The sequence below is a fragment of the Acomys minous genome (assembly GCF_964271855.1).
Source record: "Acomys minous genome assembly, chromosome: 11".
Classification (NCBI taxonomy): Eukaryota; Metazoa; Chordata; class Mammalia; order Rodentia; family Muridae; genus Acomys; species Acomys minous.
This window is the reverse complement of record NC_140492.1, coordinates 24,462,316-24,481,998: the sequence shown is the minus strand read 5'-3', so window position 1 is coordinate 24,481,998 and position 19,683 is coordinate 24,462,316. Positions and strand designations below refer to the sequence as shown.

General features: G+C 36.7%; 1 protein-coding gene across 6 annotated transcripts in view; it reads left to right on the top strand.

Moving 5' to 3' along the window:
• Positions 1-19,683, top strand: part of ROBO1 (roundabout guidance receptor 1) — a 994,953-nt gene that overhangs the window by 256,447 nt on the left and 718,823 nt on the right. For 2 of the 6 annotated variants that reach the window (XM_084802517.1, XM_084802513.1), the window contains exon 1: positions 18,091-18,662. The exons of 1 other annotated variant lie outside the window; for it this stretch is intronic. In XM_084802517.1, coding sequence (XP_084658643.1) covers positions 18,551-18,662 — 112 coding nt within the window. In that variant the 5' untranslated portion in view covers positions 18,091-18,550. Of the gene's footprint in view, positions 1-18,090; positions 18,663-19,683 lie in introns of those variants that run through there. 3 more of the 6 variants (XM_084802516.1, XM_084802511.1, XM_084802514.1) reach the window with 2 other exon arrangements.

Here is a 19,683-nt window from a genome sequence, read left to right as displayed (position 1 = left end):
TTACCCATAAAGACTCAGGAGCCAGATGCTCTCAGAAAGGTACAGAAAGCATCCAGCTGACCTTTCTACTCGGCAGATGTCCCAGAAGGAAAAGGCCTTTTCTTCTTCTCCATGCTGTCTTATAAATCGTTCACACTGAATGTCCCTCCTTTCTACTTTTTGTGATCTGTATCTGTTCTCTGCACTTCCTCTCTCTCTCTCCCTCCCTCTCTCTCTCTCTCTCTCTCTCTCTCTCTCTCTCTCTCTCCCTCCCTCCCTCTCTGTCTCTCTCTCTCCCTCTCTCTCTCCTTCTCCCTTTCTCTCTCTCTCTCTCTCCCTCCCTCCCTCCCTCTCTGTCTCTCTCTCTCCCTCTCTCTCTCTCCCTCTCCCTCTTCCTCTCTCTCTTTCTCCCTCTCCCTCCCTCTCTCTTTCCCCCATGTTCACTGTCAACTGGTTTCTTGCACTGTCTCTTGACCTTTGGTTGACTTTATTTAGTCCAGTTTACAGAAAGCTCTTGGATTAAAGGTATTTGAAAGGCCTGAGGCACACAACAACTACTTGTTTACAATAAACAGAAATGTCTTGGATTAATGGTGTGTGCTAGGGCTGAGCCATACCACTAGAAACAGGTTTTTCCAGCACACAATCTCAGGGTTCACAGTGTGATCAAATATCCTGCCACAGTAGATGATACCATACACTTACAAACACAAATGAAAGAAATAAATTACTGGTATCAAAGTCATGGGATTTTGGTGAGGGATAATTTTGTACTTGTATTTGTGCTTTGCTAGCCTGGAGTTCTACAACAAGCCTGTTGTGCGTAATCGATGGCTCCTACAACTTCAAAATTCTGTAAGCCAGAGTAACACCATCAATAAAAGAGTCTCACTAAATGCACTAAATGTTGACATTAGATGAAATCTTTTGAAAGGACTATCATCTGAACATCTCTAAATCGCCCCAGACTCACCAAACTGCTATCCAAACGTGTTCTTTTCCAATTTCAAGATTAAATTTCATTTAACACAATATTATATCTTTTGAAGTTAATTTGCATTCTTATGAATTTTGTAAGGCATACAATAATATCCTTCCATTATAATACAGAGTGCCTCTACCAATTCCAAATGTTGTCACACCACTTCTAGCAAACACCAATAAAATTTCTTTTTCCATGCTATAGCCTTTTCTAGAACATAATGTGTACCTTTTCTAGAGCATAATGTGAAACAGATTTTTTAGTGGTTAGCCATTTCTTTCTGTCTTCTTTCACCTATGACACATTTGAGATTAATCTGTAATGTTGTATAGACCGTAACCCACTCTCTGTTATTCTGATGTATGAGTGTACCACGGCAGAAACTTGCCACAATTTCTCAGCAACTCACCATTTGAGGCACAGTGTTCTTCTTAATGGGCTTCTTACTTGATGGAGAATAAGTTGATAAAATATGTGCATACAGCCTCTAAGTATTCATATGATTTCTCTTGGGCAAACATGAAGGACTGAAATTCCTGAGTCTACATTCCTTACAACTTGGTATGAAGCTTCTGTGTAGTTTTAGAAGGCTGTCTTTGATCTGAGACTGTCAACATGCCAGAGCATGCACTGCCTAATAAGAATAACAGCAACAACAGCATGATTCACACAACATAAACTGAGTAACTCAGTCTTTTCCACTTAACAGTCACTTAGATCTTGTGCCTAGAACTCAGGTTAGCTTTAATTATTTGCATCATTACAAGAATACATGGGGTAGAAGCTGCTATCATGATCTCTGTCTTTTAAATGAGCACATTACATCCAATGATGGTCAGTTATGTTGTCTTGTTGCTCTCACAATTTAGGTCTAGTATCCAAGCGTGAAGAATCTGGTGGTGCATGCCTTTAGTCCCAGCACCCCGTAAGCAGCGGCAGACAGATCACTGTGAGTTCGAGGCCAGCCTGGTCTACAAAGAAAGCCTAGGATTGCCAAGGCTACACAGACAAACTTTTGTCTCAAAAAACAAACAAAAACCACCACCAACAACAACAAAAGAGAATGCCTCCTCTGGGGCAGGAAAGATGACTCAATAGTTAAGAACCCTGGATGCTCTTCCAGGGCAACTGACTTTGATTTCCAGTACTGACTTGGTGATTCACAACAATTTTTAACTCCAGTCCCAGAGGATTTAGTGCCCCCTTCTGGACTCTGACAAGTCTGTATGCCCATGGTGCCCAGGTAAAAATGCAGGCAGAACAGCCGTACAGATGAAATAAAAATAGAGGTTTTAATTCTTTTTAAAGAATGGCTTCTCTAATTATGGTGTGTTCTGCTATCTCTCCATGAATGTTTAAACGGGCACTAGGGATAAGACAAAGTTGGCTATACTAAAGAAAAATCACAGATTTCTAAAACTGACTGTTAACGGAGGGTGCTGAAAGGCATCTCATGCAGTACATAAACTGAAAAAGTTAGCACCCAAAGCCTTGAAAACAAGCCACGAGGATGTGCTATTCACATTTGCCAGTTGCCTTACTTTTTTCTTCATTTTTATGATCTGTATTTAAATTGGAATCTCCTTAGCAAATTGTTATGAGTCTTGAACTAAATGTAAAAACCTGAATCTCTAATCAGAAAGGAATATGAATTCAAACTCAGAGAGCATAAACAAAGAATTGTCAAGTCTATTGACAATCCAGAAACAAAATTTTATTTATAATACAACAATTGTCTTAGGTTAATGACAAAATATTATACTTGTATTTTCATATTGCTAAAACTATTGACAGGTACTAAGTGCTTCCTCAAATTACTTATTTTTACATTTTCATTAATTATTTTTGAAAATGGTTTAGGCCACCTGTTAAACAACTTGATTAATTTAATTTTTTGACATAAAGCAAATTATTTTTGGTCATTTAGTTTAGTACAAAAAGAAAGAGTGAAAAAAAACTTGAAGTCCCCTTGAAGTAATACTGTCTTCAGAGATAGATGAACAAAATAGAGAATTGTAGTCACAAAGCTTCCAGAATCCTTTGGGGTATATCTGTACCATACGGTATTTACAACTCACAATAGACAAAATGGTGTCTATTGAATCTTCTCCTTTCTCACACTTTCTACTTTAAAAAAAAATTGTGCTGATGTATTGCTGTTAAAAAAAATTCAGAGTGGAAGGTTGAGTGTTTGCTGATGTAACACCTGGTACATTTAGACTGAATAGAGAAGGTACTCTTCAGCTCAGGTTAGCTTTACATAAAATAGCAAGTACAGGTTTCTCTGTCATGATTCTGTGAAATTTTCCCAGTGTAAGATCTGTCTAAATATTTTATGTCAACAATATATATGAAATGTGTAATAAATGTGTAATATATCTTGTGTAATGTATATATAATGGGATGAATATATCTATGAATATTAATGAGTAACTAGTGGTACAGTATGATGTGTTATACCAAATCTTTACCAAGGATTTAAAAGTTACATAATATGTTCTATAGAGGAAACTATGTGTTATAAATATTCTTTGCCAGTGCCCTGGTCTTGGAAACCATACATGGGGTGTATAACCAAACATTGAGAAATAAAAGCAATTTGAATGTAAGTTGATGGATAGGCACGTTGTGAACTTCTTGGTATTACAGTATTTGTGATTAAATTCATGAATGATAGATAAAATGCTTATGGAATGTGCAGAAATGCTAGATGATAGGCATGAAAGAACCAAACTATTCCAGTACTGGTTGTATAGAGCATTCTAAAATGGTTGCATAAATGTCTGTAAAATAAGTAATTTATATATGATTAAATGCATCAAATTCAAGAAAATGTGTTTTCTAATAACCTTCTGGTGGACTTATATATCTGAAACTAGAGCCAATAACTTAAAATACACTTAGTTAGTTTATTTAGTATACAGTGAGATAACTGGTATCCATGAGGCATCTTTTGGACTACAAGTATCCAGCAATCTAACTACCAGAAAGGAAACCTGAGGTTTTCTAAAAACTGAAAATGGATCTACAGCAACTTTCTTGGCAACAACATAAAGCTCTCCTAATTCCACACACTGAAAAGATTCTAGTCAAGCTTTAACCATATACAGAATACAAACCATATTCTGAACACAATTAATGTGAACACAATAATCAGTATCACCCATCTATCTCTGTTCCACTCAGTCACTCTTGCCCACAGGTCTCCAAGGGGTTCCCATGCGTGTGTGTGTCTGCGAATCACAACTAGGGTTTTCCTGTAAACATTCCTTAATGTTTCCATTCAAAATGTAAATAACAAGTCATGTGATGGCTACTCTCAGGGAACTGTTACAAATAATCATTGTCGTGGGATTTACCTTAATGAAGCCAAGTAGAACTTTGCTGACTCAAGCATTCGTAATCATAACATCTTTCAGGTGAAAAAAAACCATAGATTCCATAAGGAACAGTGACCTGCATAGAGCGATGTATCCAGAGCTTGGTCATCAGGCACTGTATCTGTATGAAGACTTTTTTTTTATTAATTTATTCTTGTTACATCTCAATAGTTATCCCATCCCTTGTATCCTCCCATTCTTCCCTCCCTCCCATTTTCCCCTTATTCCCTTCCCCTATGACTGTTCCTGAAGGGGATTATCTCCCCCTGTATATGCTCATAAGGGTATCAAGTCTCTTCTTGGTAACCTGCTGTCCTTCCTCTGAGTGCCACCAGGTCTCCCCCTCCAGGGGACATGGTCAAATGTGAGGCACCAGAGTACGTGAGAAAGTCATATCCAACTCTCCACTCAACTGTGGAGAATTTTCGGACCATTGACTAGATCTGGGTAGGGGAAAGAAGGGAGGACATCCTAATGGGACTCTAGATAAGAGAAGCATGGGAGAATAGCAAAGTAGAAGGATCCAGAGGGTCCTAGAAACCTACATGTATGAAGACTTTTTATACCACAGAGCTGTCTCCCGAGATTTCGCATTTCTTGAGTGTGCAGTAACAACATAACACATCAGAGTGTCCATACAGATTTACATTAAATGTAAAAGTGAGGATTGATGGTACACGCCCAAGTTTCCTTAACAGTAAAGAAAATATTTGACTGATCTTCAGTGCCTTTTTTGTTTCTAAGATGAATTATGCTAAGCTTTCCCATACATGAGGGTGACTTAATCCTTGTGTTGACACTTAACAAATGGTGAAACTAGAGTGCTAGGTTTTTAAAGTCATCTTCATTTGTTGTTGTTGTTGTTGTTGTTGTTGTTGTTGTACATTGTACATTCACTGTGAAGCATTTCTTCCCATTATAATCCACAGTTGGTCTTAGCGTGTGTTTGATTTTCTTTCGCTCATTCCAATGTACTTATCACATGTGTGTGCAGGGGAAAGGCAAGACTCAGGTATCATTTCTTAGGTACGGTCACCTACCTTTTTGTTTGAGACAGACTGTCAATGGTCAGGGAGACTCAGAAATCTTCTTACTATTGCCTTTCATCTTGCCATCAGAGGATTACAAGTATGCAATATTATGTCTGACATTTTAAATAATATTTTTATATCTGAAATTATAATTAATTTCTGAAATCATAATATAATTATATAATTTCAGCCCATCCTTTGTCTTCCCTGCAACCCATCATATGCACATGTGCTGGATCTCTCTCTCTCTCTCTCTCTCTCTCTCTCTCAATTTTCATGGCTCTTTCCTATTGCTTATACATAATGCCTGACTTTTGATTTGTGTTCTGAAGTTACAAACTCATATCCTTATACTTGCAAGGTAAGTACTTTTCCTTGAGCCATCTCCTTAGTCCCTGAATATTTATGAGATTTTTGCCACAAAGTTTAAACTTAATGAGCCTAGAATGCCCTTGACACAACATCTGGTTATCTGTTTTGCTGACCACATTTTTGCACTTGTTTTGTTTAATAGTGAGGCTAGTGTGTTCAGTATGGGCTGACACACCCATCATGGTTGATACTCTCTCTGCCTATGTTTACCACCTTCTTGCAGCCTTAGAACTAATGGTTGATTCTCTGGACCAGCTCCAGCTTGGGTGGTTTACAATGTTTACATCCTAGGGATCCTTATAGAATTTTGTTTCCACAGTAAACAACTTGCCCTATTTGATATAAGATTGGATGAAAGACTGTGCTCTGTTACTCTTAAAATTTTGTGACAAGACTATCTAGAAAAGTGTTCTTCAAATTTCTGATTTATGGACAACATGGGCTTAAGTAATTTGTACCCAGTAGACATGATCATAGCTAAGAAGCAAATTTGGTAACACATGTAGGCTTAGTCCTGAATTTTCATATTCTAAACATAATTCATGTTCATTCAACTGAAAGAAATGTTGTCAGGAATGAGGAGGTGTTGGGAAGCACAAAGAGATTTAAGACAATTTGGGAACATAAGTAGGACATTTATAGAAACCAAGTGAACTTCAACTCTATGATGATAGACCTTGGCCATATGTAAATCAACATTTATTATAAGCTATGATTATTTCCATACCTTCCCCAAATAAAAGAAATAATTTGACATTTTAAACAAGGTGGTATAATTATTTATATTTTTATAATAAGAAAATTAAATACTACATTTAGAGAATTCCTATGAAGATTGTTAATTATTTAATCCATGGATGAAATGCTGTAGGTTTTGTATTTAAATTTTTGTCACATTCTTATAGAAAAGCTAGAAAATAACTGATATAACTTGACTAATTTCAGTCCTTAAACATGTTAAAACCCAAACACTTTAGCTACCTTTCTTTTTTAATATATTTTATTGATTTATTCATATTACATCTCAATTGTTATCCCATCCCTTGTATCCTCCCATTCCTCCCTCCCTCCCATTTTCCCCTTACTCCCCCCCCCATGACTGTGACTGAGGGGGACTTCCTCCCCCTGTATATGCTCATAGGGTATCAAGTCTCTTCTTGGTAGCCTGCTATCCTTCCTCTGAGTACCACCAGGCTTCCCCATCCAGGGGACGTGGTCAAATATGGGGCACCAGAGTTCATGTGAAATTTAGACCCTACTCTCCACTAACTGTGGAGAATGTCCTGTCCCTTGGCTAGATCTGGGTAAGGGGTTAAACGTTTACTGTATGTATTGTCCTTGGCTGGTGCCATAGTTTGAGCAAAACTCTTGGGCCCAGTTCTGCCCATCATAGCTACCTTTCTTGATCCTACTGACATAAGCATGATTTCTGATGTATTTTTCCAACTTAAAAAAGAAAAACCACTAGATAATATGGAAGAATTCAGTGCTAAATAAATAAAATTTATCACCATTATACTTTGATAAAAGTATGCAGTTAATATGAATTCAAATCAAATATATAAAACTTTTACCCATGATAGACATCATTTGTTATTACATAACCAAATACATGCAGTAATTAAGACAGTTGTAGGTTAGGCATTACACTTCACTGTATTTCCATATGTGAGCATTGCAGGTTAGGTAAAAGTCTTTAAAGATCTGCTCTGAAAAGTAGCATTATCTTTTCTTTATAGTTAAAATATTTTAAAATTTATTTAGTGTATATGTCTGAGTGTGTATGTGTGTGTATGTATGTATCTATTATGTATGTTTGTTTATTGTGTTTATTGTATCAATGAGCACCTGAACAAAGACACACATGTATAGAAGTCAGAAGACATTATGTAGAAGTCCGTTTTCCTATCTTCCATCATTCAGGCTTCAGGGATATAACTCAAGTCATCAGGCATGGTGGTACCATTACCTACTGAGCTATCTCATATACCGCTAACTTCTTGCAGTAGGCAACAAATTTTAGTGCTAAACTTTCATCCCTAGTTTGTTTTCAAAGAGCTTTTTCCATGTGGAGTCAAAAGAGACTTGAAATATTCTGCAGTTTCAACCATCTAGCTATATTTTTATATCTGACAGCATTTATACATCTTTTTTTATAGCTTGAAACATCGAAGATATGAAATGTACTGCTTTTTCTCCACACAAGAAAGCTGGTACCATTAGAGAGATTTCCCACTGCTTCAATTGAATTGAACAAAGACACAAAAATGTAAGGAAACTAAATATCTCATAGAAATGTGGTTACAAAAGCTTCCTTAAGGACAGTTAACAGGAGGTATAAAATGCCACCAGAGTAAAATGAAAGTAGGAGATAGAATAGAAAACTATGCTTATAGCAATATCAATAAATTCATACAGTTACCCTAGTTTCTTCTCAAACTTGAACGTTATGTTTTAGGTTCATATACATAATTTTTTAATTCTACGTAGAGTTATTACATTTTAGGTTGACTATGCATCAGAATTTTTAAAATATAGATTGATCTGAGTTTGTTAAAATAACTAAACAATGAGAAAAGCAAAAAACTTCATTAATACCATTTTTATTCTTTTTTTAAATTTTATTTTATTAATTTATTCATATTACATCTCAATGGTTATCCCATCCCTTTTATCCTCCCATTCTTCCCTCCCTCCCATTTTCCCCTTACTTCCCTCCCCTATCTATGACTGTGACTGAGGGGGATTTCCTCCCCCTGTATATGCTCATAGGGTATCAAGTCTCTTCTTGGTAGCCTGCTATGCTTCCTCTGAGTGCCACCAGGTCTCCCCATTCAGGTGACGTGGTCAAATATGAGGCACCAGAGTACGTGTGAAAGTCAGACCCCACTCTCCACTCAGCTGTGGAGAATGTCCTGTCCATTGGCTAGATCTGGGTAGGGGTTTGAAGTTTATGGCCTGTATTGTCCTTGGCTGGTGCCATAGTTTGAGCAGGACCCCTGGGCCCAAATCTGCCTACCATAATTTTCTTCTTGTAGGTTTCTAGGATCCTCTGGATCCTTCAACTTTGCCATTCTCCCATGTTTCTCTCCCAGAAGATGCTCCAGCACACAACAAGAAAATTTGCTCAACCATGTTAATAGCAGCCTTATTCATAATAGCCAGAACATGGAAACAGCCTAAGTGTCCCTCAGTAGAAGAATGGATAAAGAAACTGGTACATTTACACTATGGAATACTACTCAGCTATTAAAAACATTTTTATTCTTTTTTGTTTGGGCTAAACTATATTTGCATTGTTAAAATTGTATGATCAGAAGATTTTAAGTATGTTATGTGTTCATGGAAAAATAGCTTAATTATTAGTTCTAAAAGGAGTATTTTTATCAGATTAAAGTCTGAGTATGGAGAGAAAGATGTTCCATATCTGGGGCTTCTGAATCTCTCCTCCAATTTACTATCTAAAGGGAACTAAGATTTGCAGGATGTGACAACAAAGTTTAACCAACTTTACAATCTCTTGGAAACTTTTAACAACATAATATATTCAATTTATTCTACATGCATTTGTGTAATTCATCTCCTAACTTCAAATCCTAAAATTCATTTACACATGTGAATTTTGTGACATAACAGTTACTTTTTCTGTTTCCCCTACAAAAATGGTAGTAAACTGAGGTATAGAATGTTCAGGAGTAGAAAAGGCTCTAATGTTGAAATGTAATGGAGTTGAGATGTGAGTCAGTACTGACTGTCCCTAAACTCAGATTTTACAGAAAGCTAGGAGTCTCCTCTAATATCTCAAATTAAAGTTTTCCCTAGAAAATATCAATAAGTGAACAAAAATCACAAGAGGCAAATTATTTACAACTACATGAGTTCTTGCTAATAAAATTGTCTATTGAATGGAATTTATTGAGGTGCACCAATATGGAAATACACAAAACACAGCTGTCACAGCAACCACTAATGAAAAAAAAAAACAGTCCAGTAGGGCTATATATTTATTTGTTAGAAATACAAGTTTGTACTAACAATGATTGGCGTGTTTACTCTATTTAACCAAAGGGTAAACTAGAAATGCATCTTCTCTCCTTACAAGACTATTAAGCATTCTCTATTTTTTTTAAATATACAAACTTTAGCATTTCCACTGGCAGCAATAAAATTAGATCCTTAACTGTTCCTGTTCTAAAAATGAAGTCGCATGAATCCCGAAACACCTGTTTAGGTTGAAAATAATTTTATTTATGGAACAGATGAAAGTAAATTCTGTCACACAAAGCTGTACATAGCTTTTAGACTTTTAAGAATTTCTATTAAAGTTCTTTTTTATTAAATATTTTTATTCTTACATATACATTTATATTATTACATATATATATATATATATACCATAAACTACCTTCAGCAAGAAGAACCAACCATGAAACAATTATGAATTATATAAATGTTACATTCTTAGTGTTTTGGCTATTTGTATTTGGCAGTCTTGAAGACAACATCTTTCCTATCTTGGGGCATCTATAATTCTGAGTGTAAATCAGCATCTATCATATCTCATAATTATCAACTTAAAACATCTATCTAAACCTAAAAACATCTTAACCCCTAAACAACTGAGCTTAATTGTAACACTAAACTGTCTGGTCTTCAATCCCATCAGATATTTGAGAAGGAATAAAATTAAATACCTGAGTATAGTGAGGTGCAGGTTAGCAGCTTCCCAAATGAGATGACAGAGACAGATTGCTATCTTAACAGTTACCCAAAACTATCTATAACTTTGGAGCATCATCTTTAGCTTTCTGGCCCAATATATCTACCAGACACATTTGTGAGACAGGATCTATTGAGGACTTGCTTACCCTGTCTTGGCAGAGTTTGGCCATCCACTCCACCTGCATTCAAGCTTGCCCTTTTTTAGGCAGGACTCTGTTGGTGTTATAAACAAGGACATTTTCCCAATGGCTTGTTGGCCACATTTGAAGCCATGTCCATAAGGAAGTTTTCTGATGCCCATCATCCTCTTTGAGGTAGGCTGGGTGTTGCCAGGAGTTAACCTGTCTCACTGTCAATGATTAGACTTCCTTTGTTCCCCGTGGTATCCTGTTTTGCAATGACTTATTGAAAAGGTACTAGTAAAAAAAAAAGAAAGAAAGAAAGGAAGGAAGAAAGAAAAGCAGGGTGTGGTGGCGCACGCCTTTAATCCCAGCACTCGGGAGGCAGAGGCAGGCGGATCCCTATGGGTTCGAGGCCAGCCTGGTCTACAAAGCGAGTTCAGGACAGCCAAGGCTACACAGAGAGACCCTGTCTTGAAAAAAAATGAAAAGGTACTAGTAGTTTAAATGGGAAAAATGAGGATAATAGAAGCACTGTATATCATGCATAATATACATTATGAATTAAAGTATGAAAAATGCTTAGGTCTGATATTAAAAGTTGGTAATAAAAAGTTAGTGCTAGCCAGCAAGATGGCTCAGCAGGTTACAGTGTTTGCCATTAATTTCAATCCCTTGGACTCACATGGTTGAAGAAGTGAATTTACTCTTCCAATTGTCCTATGACCTCCATATGTACTCTGTAGTGTGTATACCCAAACACATATACAGTAAATAAATAAAAAATTTTAAAGGGAAAAACTAGTGTCTGTAAATTACTTCTAAAACAATATTACACACACACACACACACACACACACACACACACACACACACACACACACACACACAACCTGGTAGTCTTGAAATCCAAATGTCGGCCTGAACAATTTTAGGTCTAATGTGGGATACGGGACCACTCCATATTTACATCCTCCAGCCCCCTTTCCAGATAAATCCTTCTGGAGACTGAATTTCCTCTCATCAATTTCCTAGTTACTGTCTAGTCCTCTTATAGTATCTTCAGAAGCACAGTTGAAGTTAATTTAAAATGATTCTTCATATTTTAAAAAAATTGCATGCATGAAGGTCACACAAGAGAAACCATGGGATCTGTGTTCATCAAGCACAATTTGAAGTTACTTTAGTATGTAAAAGGTGCTGGAAAAAGAGATGGAAAGAGTGTCATCGTACATGTTGAATTATTTATAACATAGCTATTTCTCATGCCCTCCTTTACTTTTATTAGTATCATGATACTTCTTCATAATGTCTTCTAGTCCCTATCCCTATTTTTCTCAGATTGGAATCTACTACTCCTTTGGTGTCTTATGGTCTATGACACTAACTTCCCTTTCAAATGTCATCTAAATTTTATCTCATCTTTTTGCTTATGGATCAGAATCTGTAGCACTGTTCATCACATACCTTTGATGACTATTCAATTTGAATTCCACTTGGGTATGAACTCATCTCATAGGACGGCATACACGATTGACTTTCCAAACTCTTTTAACATTAAATATTTCTTCAGTTTTTTAATTCATGTTAGCTTTGCATATTTTCCCTTATCTAAATTCAGCCAAGGTCATGGTGGCTAAGTTACAGACTTATGAGTATGGTTATGTTTAGAATGTGTTTAGTACCAGTCAACAAAATGCCCTTGTCTTTTTATGGGCATCTCAATCTCTCATTTGTATTCATTTCAGTCTTTCTGATATTCTATTACACAGCAAGGTGCCTAAGTTTTTAAAATAGTGTTAATGCTATTTGCATTAAACAGACACTTTATTTTTGCTTGCTAATTTATTCATCCAATTAAACAATTATTGAGACTACATATAAATAGCTGTTCTAATTAATAGTGGAAAAATCCAGGAGGGTGTCATGGCTGAGAAATTTTTATTGATCAGGGTGCTAGGGTCATGATAAAGTTACTTTTGAAAAAGTTTCTTCTACCTCATATGGATCTTAATACATGTAATCTTCTGAATCAATATCAGATGACAGAAAATTAATGTTAGTTTTTAAATTCTTGTTCACCTCTAATGTCCAATGGCATTACCAATTTTGTAATTTGAATTTTAAATGAGGTACAGGACTTCTAATCACAAGTAAGTTCTCTTTTGTAAGTCATAAAAAGCTTCTAGAAGTTTGATACAAGATATTTATGTAGGGCCACTTGGAGGAAGTCAAAGGAAGGACAAAAAGTACACAAGGCAGTACCATGTGAAGAGTGGCTCCCCCATCGATGTTCTTTGTGAGTGTATATCATATTAAAAAAAATCTATATGAAGTGTTTTAGAGGGTCTACAGTGAACTAGATGCTGAGCTGGAGACCTAATTAAGAGATATTCCTTGCAGGGGTGAATAGTATATGAGATAGTAGTGGCATATTTTGTAATAGCTTGACTACAATCAATATGTGTTATGAAACCAGATCCATAAGTTAAATGTGCGTAGCCATCTGGGCACAGTGCAAAGTTATGAACTGCTAACAACTGCTCACATTGTGATCTAAATGCCTAACTAAAAACATGAAAATCATCTTGTTTAAATGCAGCGTTTTCAGGAACTTACGTGATTCATTAGAATCTAACTCTACTGATCAGTGTCTCAATCTTAGTGTCTTTTATTTTATACCACTCATGCAAGAGCATTAGACAGTAATATGGTTGGTGAATTCTGTAATGGCAGTCATGGCCAGCAGTGACGTACTTGGTGTGAAGGAGTTGTGTAGAGAAAGGAGGTAGTGAGGAAGGAGAGAGAGAGAGAGAGAGAGAGAGAGAGAGAGAGAGAGAGAGAGAGAGAGAGAGAGAGAGAGAGAGAGAGATATGTGGTAACTTAGGGAACGCACTTGTTGATGCAGGGTAAATTTTATAAATAGATTCCATCAGCTTGAGACACCAAATTTCTTATCTCATGTTGTTTCAAAGTAAGGAAACAGGGAGCAACTTAGCTGTGTAGCTCTGAACTGGAGTTCGAGACAATCGGGTTATTAGCTCTCTCACATTGTTATTCAACAGAACTCTTCTCCTTGCTACTTATAGGCTTAATACTTCAGAGGTGTGTGTGTGTGTGTGTGTGTGTGTGTGTGTGTGTGTGTGTGTGTGTGTGTGTGTGTGCGTGTGTGTGTGTAAACAATTTTTGTATAGAGAAGTCCCAGGACAACTTCTTCTGTATCTCTCACTCTGGTTTTGAGATATGGTCTCTTGTTCATTGCGAGCTCTAGGGATCAGAACTCAGGTTGCCAAACGTAAACCATCATTCAAGCCTATCCCTCAGATTCCTGCTAAGTGCAGCCCTCCACATGAAGACTGACCCCTCACAAAGATAGGAGCTCTGAAGCCACGGAACAAGCATCAACAAGACAGGACATGAGAAGAGCAAGCAACACCAAGTGGTTCTTACCACCTAGTTTGAGTCTTTTCAGAGTCCCCTTCTACACTCAAGGAGAAGGAAATACAGATGTAATTTTTAAAAGAGTGGAAAAGAGTGAATTATCAGCTTATCTCCTCCAAACCAATTTGAGTATTGGAGGACATGTGTTTGTAAAAGCAATCTGTCAGTTTCTGTGGGAGTAAATCTGTGTATTATAAAATGGTTTAATTTATACTTATGGCTTTTGTGGTGGACAGGAACCATGTGTATCATAGCATGCTTGTGAGTGTCAAGGCAATCTGTAGAGTCAGATCTCCCATTCACCTTTAAGTGGATTCTTGGGGCTCTAATGTAAGTGACCTGGCATTTTTATCCACTGAGTCATTTTACTGGACCTTATGTATACTTTTTTTTTTCATCTTTTTCTCAAGACAACCAGCCTAAACAATAGCACTGCCCTATTAATTTCCCATGGTTATGAAACACGTGTTATACTCAAGAAGTAGCCACTGTTCATACACCTTTGTGAGGAATGCTACTGTCTGTGAACTGCAGCATGGGGATATGCTTTTGCACAAAACAAACAATAACTCTTTTTTCATATACACCTGTCTTTCCAACAGTGCTTCAAAAACTCTAAAAGATGTACTACTGCAGTGATCTCTAAATGATTTCCAGTAACGACTCTTACCCTTCCGAATGATTACCATTTGAAATAATAACTATGTGGCTTTGTTCAAATACTACTTATTTAAAAATTAAAATTTTATATGCTGGGCTGGGCGTGGTGGTGCATGCCTTTAATCCCAGCCCTCGGGAGGCAGAGGCAGGCGGATCGCTGTGAGTTCGAGGCCAGCCTGGTCTACAAAGTGAGTCCAGGACAGTCAAGGCTACACAGAGAAACCCTGTCTCAAAAAAAACAAAAAAAAATTTTTTTGTATGCTACAGTTGAATAATATTTCATTGGGTAAATGATGACTAAGAATGTTGACCATTTAAGTGTTTTCAGACATTTGTGTTTCATCTTTTGAGAACTCTGTTTAGTTCTATACTTCTTTTAATGAGGTCATTTGTGTTATGATACTTGGTTTGTTTTCTCTTTTTTTGTATTTGTTTTCTTTTAGTTCTTTATGTATTCTAGATACTACCCCTTTATTAGATGCATAATTGGTAGGGTTTGTTGCCCATTCTATAGTCTGCTGCTTTGCTCTAATGATGATGTGCTTTGTCAGTCAGAAGCACTTTAGTTTCATTATGTCTCATTTTAGAAAATGGTCTTAGCATGTGCTACCAATGTCTTGTTCAGAAAATCTTTTCCCATACCAGTGAGTTCAAGATTACTTCTTACTTTCTTTTCTATTACATTGAGGGTATATGGACTTATGTTGAGGTCCTTGATCCATTTGGTCAAACAAGCTGAGTCCTTGTGGTTTTTTAAATCTTATTTTCCTCAATATCGGTAGATATATTTCACCTTTTCCCACAGCTCCAATCATGGCTTTCCTACTTGGTTGTAATGCCTATGAATAACATTTTGGATTGTTTTTTGACAAAGACAAAGATGAAAACATCTCTTTATCCTTGATGGCCAAGTCTATGTCAATGGTATCCTTGCCCTAGAATCCATGACATTTGTTCTAAAGGCTAAGCTTGATGATTCTGCCTGAAAAAAATTAATGTTCTAATTCATTCATATTAAAATTTTTATTGCTATAGACATAGATATTTCAGTTAAATAATTTAGGTCACATAAATAGTCAAACTGCAAATTTGATACTCTCTAAATTATTCTCTTCATTGAAAAGAAAGTAACTTTTAATGTATATGTCCATGTGTTGTTAAGCCTATTTGAATCAGAGTCTTGTGCGGGTCCAAAGGCCTTGCCTTTAGTCTTCCATTGTTAAAAAATTCGCAGATCTTTCCTGTCTGAAACTTTTGCCCTTGATCTCTGTTAAGATGTACCTACTTTCTCCTCTTTTCACTTTTGCCTAGTGTCCAATTTATCTGTGCTCAATACACCATTTGCACAGAGAAAGAAGCTTGAAATGAAAACTCTCTTGTGATCCATTTTTTAATTTACACCTTACATGTCACTGAAGATGTATGTTCATAGTATGTATTTAAGACTGGGATTTGTGTGCATCTATTCCTTCTACCCTTTAAACTATCACGCTTATGAAGGAATAGATGCTTATATTAATTCCTGGTGATGTGAGAGACATATGCTGGGTGCTCAGAAACAACTGGGAAGGAATATGGCAGGCAAGGAGGCTTTTGATTCCTCCAACTTAGTTTCATGAATGAATCAGGATACATTCTTTAGGTTGGCAGACACAAGCTCATTGATGAGTTTCATACAGGAAGCTTAGACCTTGGTGAGTTAGCACTGCAGGGCTGAGATGTACTTAAAGAGGTTGAAAGATACAATGCACAAAGGCTTTTTGCCTACTTGGTGTTTTATGTGGAAGTCGATCTGGATGTGTCTGCCAAACAGCTGGTTTCCTATGAATTCACAGTACTGTGGCCAACTAAGCCCATGTGCTGGTAATTTCCAGTGTATTGCTGCTAAACATTTGAAGACTTGAATGTTTGCCCTAGAATGCTTCTAAATCCAACTTGAGATAATTATAATTATTCCTTCTTTAGTGGTTCTCAATGCTCTCCATCTACGAGTTATAGCAGAAGGTAAGCTAGATGCTGATGTATCTGTCAGTGCACTTATCCAAAAATAGCAAAATACCGCTGGGAGATATGAGCAGGTTTGTATCTGTATATCCCACTGATATTTTTTTGTAACTATGTTTATGTAACTAGTTGTTAAAACCATAACTAGTATCCTCATAATCATTATTTATTTATTTTCTATTGAGGCCCTCTGTGGTCAAGGGATGCTTAGACTCATGGAAATTGTCCTCTTTCAACCTCCTTATGCTTGGGATTACAGTTGTAAACCACCACACCCAGCAATATTTCTTGAATCAAAGAATTTGGATTACTTAAATTGATATTACATTTTTTAAAAATTTATATGCCTGGTCTATAATTTCAGAGGGCATTTAGAATTTTTGTCATCTGTTTATAATTCATATCTTCTATATATAATCTTATCCTCTGCATATAGTCTATAATTAGATTATAATAACATAATCTCTGATAATCCTGATTTTGGAATCCACTTGGGAAGAGCAACTGAAGTTGAGTGGCTCCTCTCACCACAAACAGAGCTATGTCTACGTATGGCCACAGTCTCCACTTTCCGCTCTTGTCCTAAGCCAAACTCATTTCACATATCTATCTATGTGCTTGCCTACCAGAGACTTTTAATTTTCCACAGCTTCAGAACAAGAATAGTAAATTGCACATTCTCAGCTATGTGTTTTAGAAAGCTGTCTTGGCAGCTGTGTGAACTGCACCAGGTTAGAGAACATTATCATGTGTGTCGAAGTATCTGAAAATAGCTTTATGTGCTTATTAAAATATTAGCATATGTTTTGTGAAATACTATTTGGAAGCATAAAATTGTTTTATCACTAAAAATAAATAAGTTTGTTCCAAAGTGAAGGAAACATCTATGCCATTACAGCACAGCTCCAAAAATAATCAAGGCAGCATTTCCATTTGCCCACAAGAAATAGACTTCATCATAAAGCAGAGAAATATGATTTGATGAAAATTCTGCTCAGTTCATAAAGTGATAAAAATCATTATGCAGGAAACAGAAGACTTGGAAGATACCAACATGTGTTTACAAAGCAAACGAGTGTTTGTGAGGCACTGCAGATGATCCCAGAACGTGCCGTGCACACTACATTTAGCCTGCTTCACGGAGCTGAGATATTTCTGGCAGACTGTCTTTATATATTATTCTCTGAATAGAGAAATCGAACGGTACAGGCTGAGTGTGAAGGATGGTTGCTTACCACTCCTCTTTTCAGAGGTATTTTTATCATCCCTTAGCAGCCAATATTTATACATCTAACCCCTTCTCCAAGATGTTAGATAGAGCTCTGAGAACAAGTGAGCTTTTTCTCCCCGTTTCTTAACAAGCACCTCTGTTTGAAATGAGGTGTGTTTGCAGTGCCAAAATTAAATACTCAGTTTCGTCAAGTACTATAATCAGTGGTACAGAATGGATAGGTGGGGGAATGAGGGAATCTCAGCTTTCTTCTCTTTACCATGTTATGAAAGATGTTGACAAACAATTTGGAAGAAAGTGAGAGATGCCAGGATCTAGTTAGGAACTGGTGGCTGCAGAAAGACACGGAAAACTGTCAGCGTCTCTGTCCTCACATCTGTGCGTATGTATAGAGGGAGGCTGTACATTTCTTCTAGTTTTAGGGGCTTTTTAAGAACGTTTCCTGCTCAATTCAAATAGAGGTTGAGAAGATCATGCCAGTTTTATTATTTTTTTAAGTGAATGGGGATAACAGCCTCTTTGCACATCTGGTGACTAAAATGACAGGATTGGCTCCAGGTTTCTATTCTCAATAAGAGCCTCAGGTTCGTCTGCGACAGGACTCTCCACAGAGGTTATTTTTACCTGGCATGGCTGCGCTGGTACTGCTACTGCTGCTGTTCTCAATGGCTGAAATAACTTCTCCTGTGGGTAGCTCCGGCAGAATGAAAGCTGGGTCAAGGTGGAGAGGTGAAAAAAACCGTGAGTAGCCAGATTATTTTACTGTAGGCTCATTTCTCTCCTTCTTTCTTCCTTCTGCTGAGGAATGTTTCTGGGTCTGACTTGTTTTTAGTCTGTAGCATTTCAAAAGGTTGTTTTAGGATGTAAAAATAATTTTACACATTAAATATGCATGCAGAATAAACGGTTCAACCTGCTAAGTGCCCACAGTGGCGGTATGGCTCCGGTTCTCATTACAGAGAGTTTCAGTTTGGCTTTTGTTTCTTCTTTTAACTCTTCACAGTTTCCAGCACTTGGGAAGACTTAGACTGATAGTCCTGTGGATGTATTATAATTACTACCTTACATGAATTGTAAGGGTGTTTCAAGTGTTTGTGTGGGTATCAAAACACTAGCTATGTAATAAAAAATGCTCTTATCTAAGCACTTTGGTCTAAGGGTCATAGGAAAGGAAACTTAAAAATAACAAACATTACAAGAACTTTAATTTTAATAACTAATAGTTGATGTTTCATAACTAGGAGTGATTAACAGGATCAACTTTTACTTCTTTCCTTGGGGATGTCCAATCTTTTCACGACTGGACCACGAAGTCTGTTTCTGTGTTTCTACATTATTTAAAGGACTATTTTATGCTGTAGGTATAAAGCTATTTCTAGTGTTAAAGGGAAGAAATGGATTTGCTGTTTATGTCTACACTACAGAGTCCAAACAGCCAAGGCCTTTCTAAAAATTAATTCATAGGCTATCATAAGATATTGTATATGCATGTGAGTATGTGTGTTTGTGCATGTACACATATAAAAAATGGGTTTACAGATAGTAAACATCTGTATGGATAAGCACTTTCCACCAAGTTTTGCAGAATAGCCTCTAAGTTCCTACTTCTATATCTATCTTTTAAAAGGAGATACAGAAATGGATCCAAGAATCTGTGTGAAGAAAGGAAAGTTGCTTTTGAATAAAAATGTTCAAAACGTGTAGGTCGGTTAGTAACTTTTTAATTGAGACCTCTCCAGAGTGACCTAGAAGCAAATTGTTA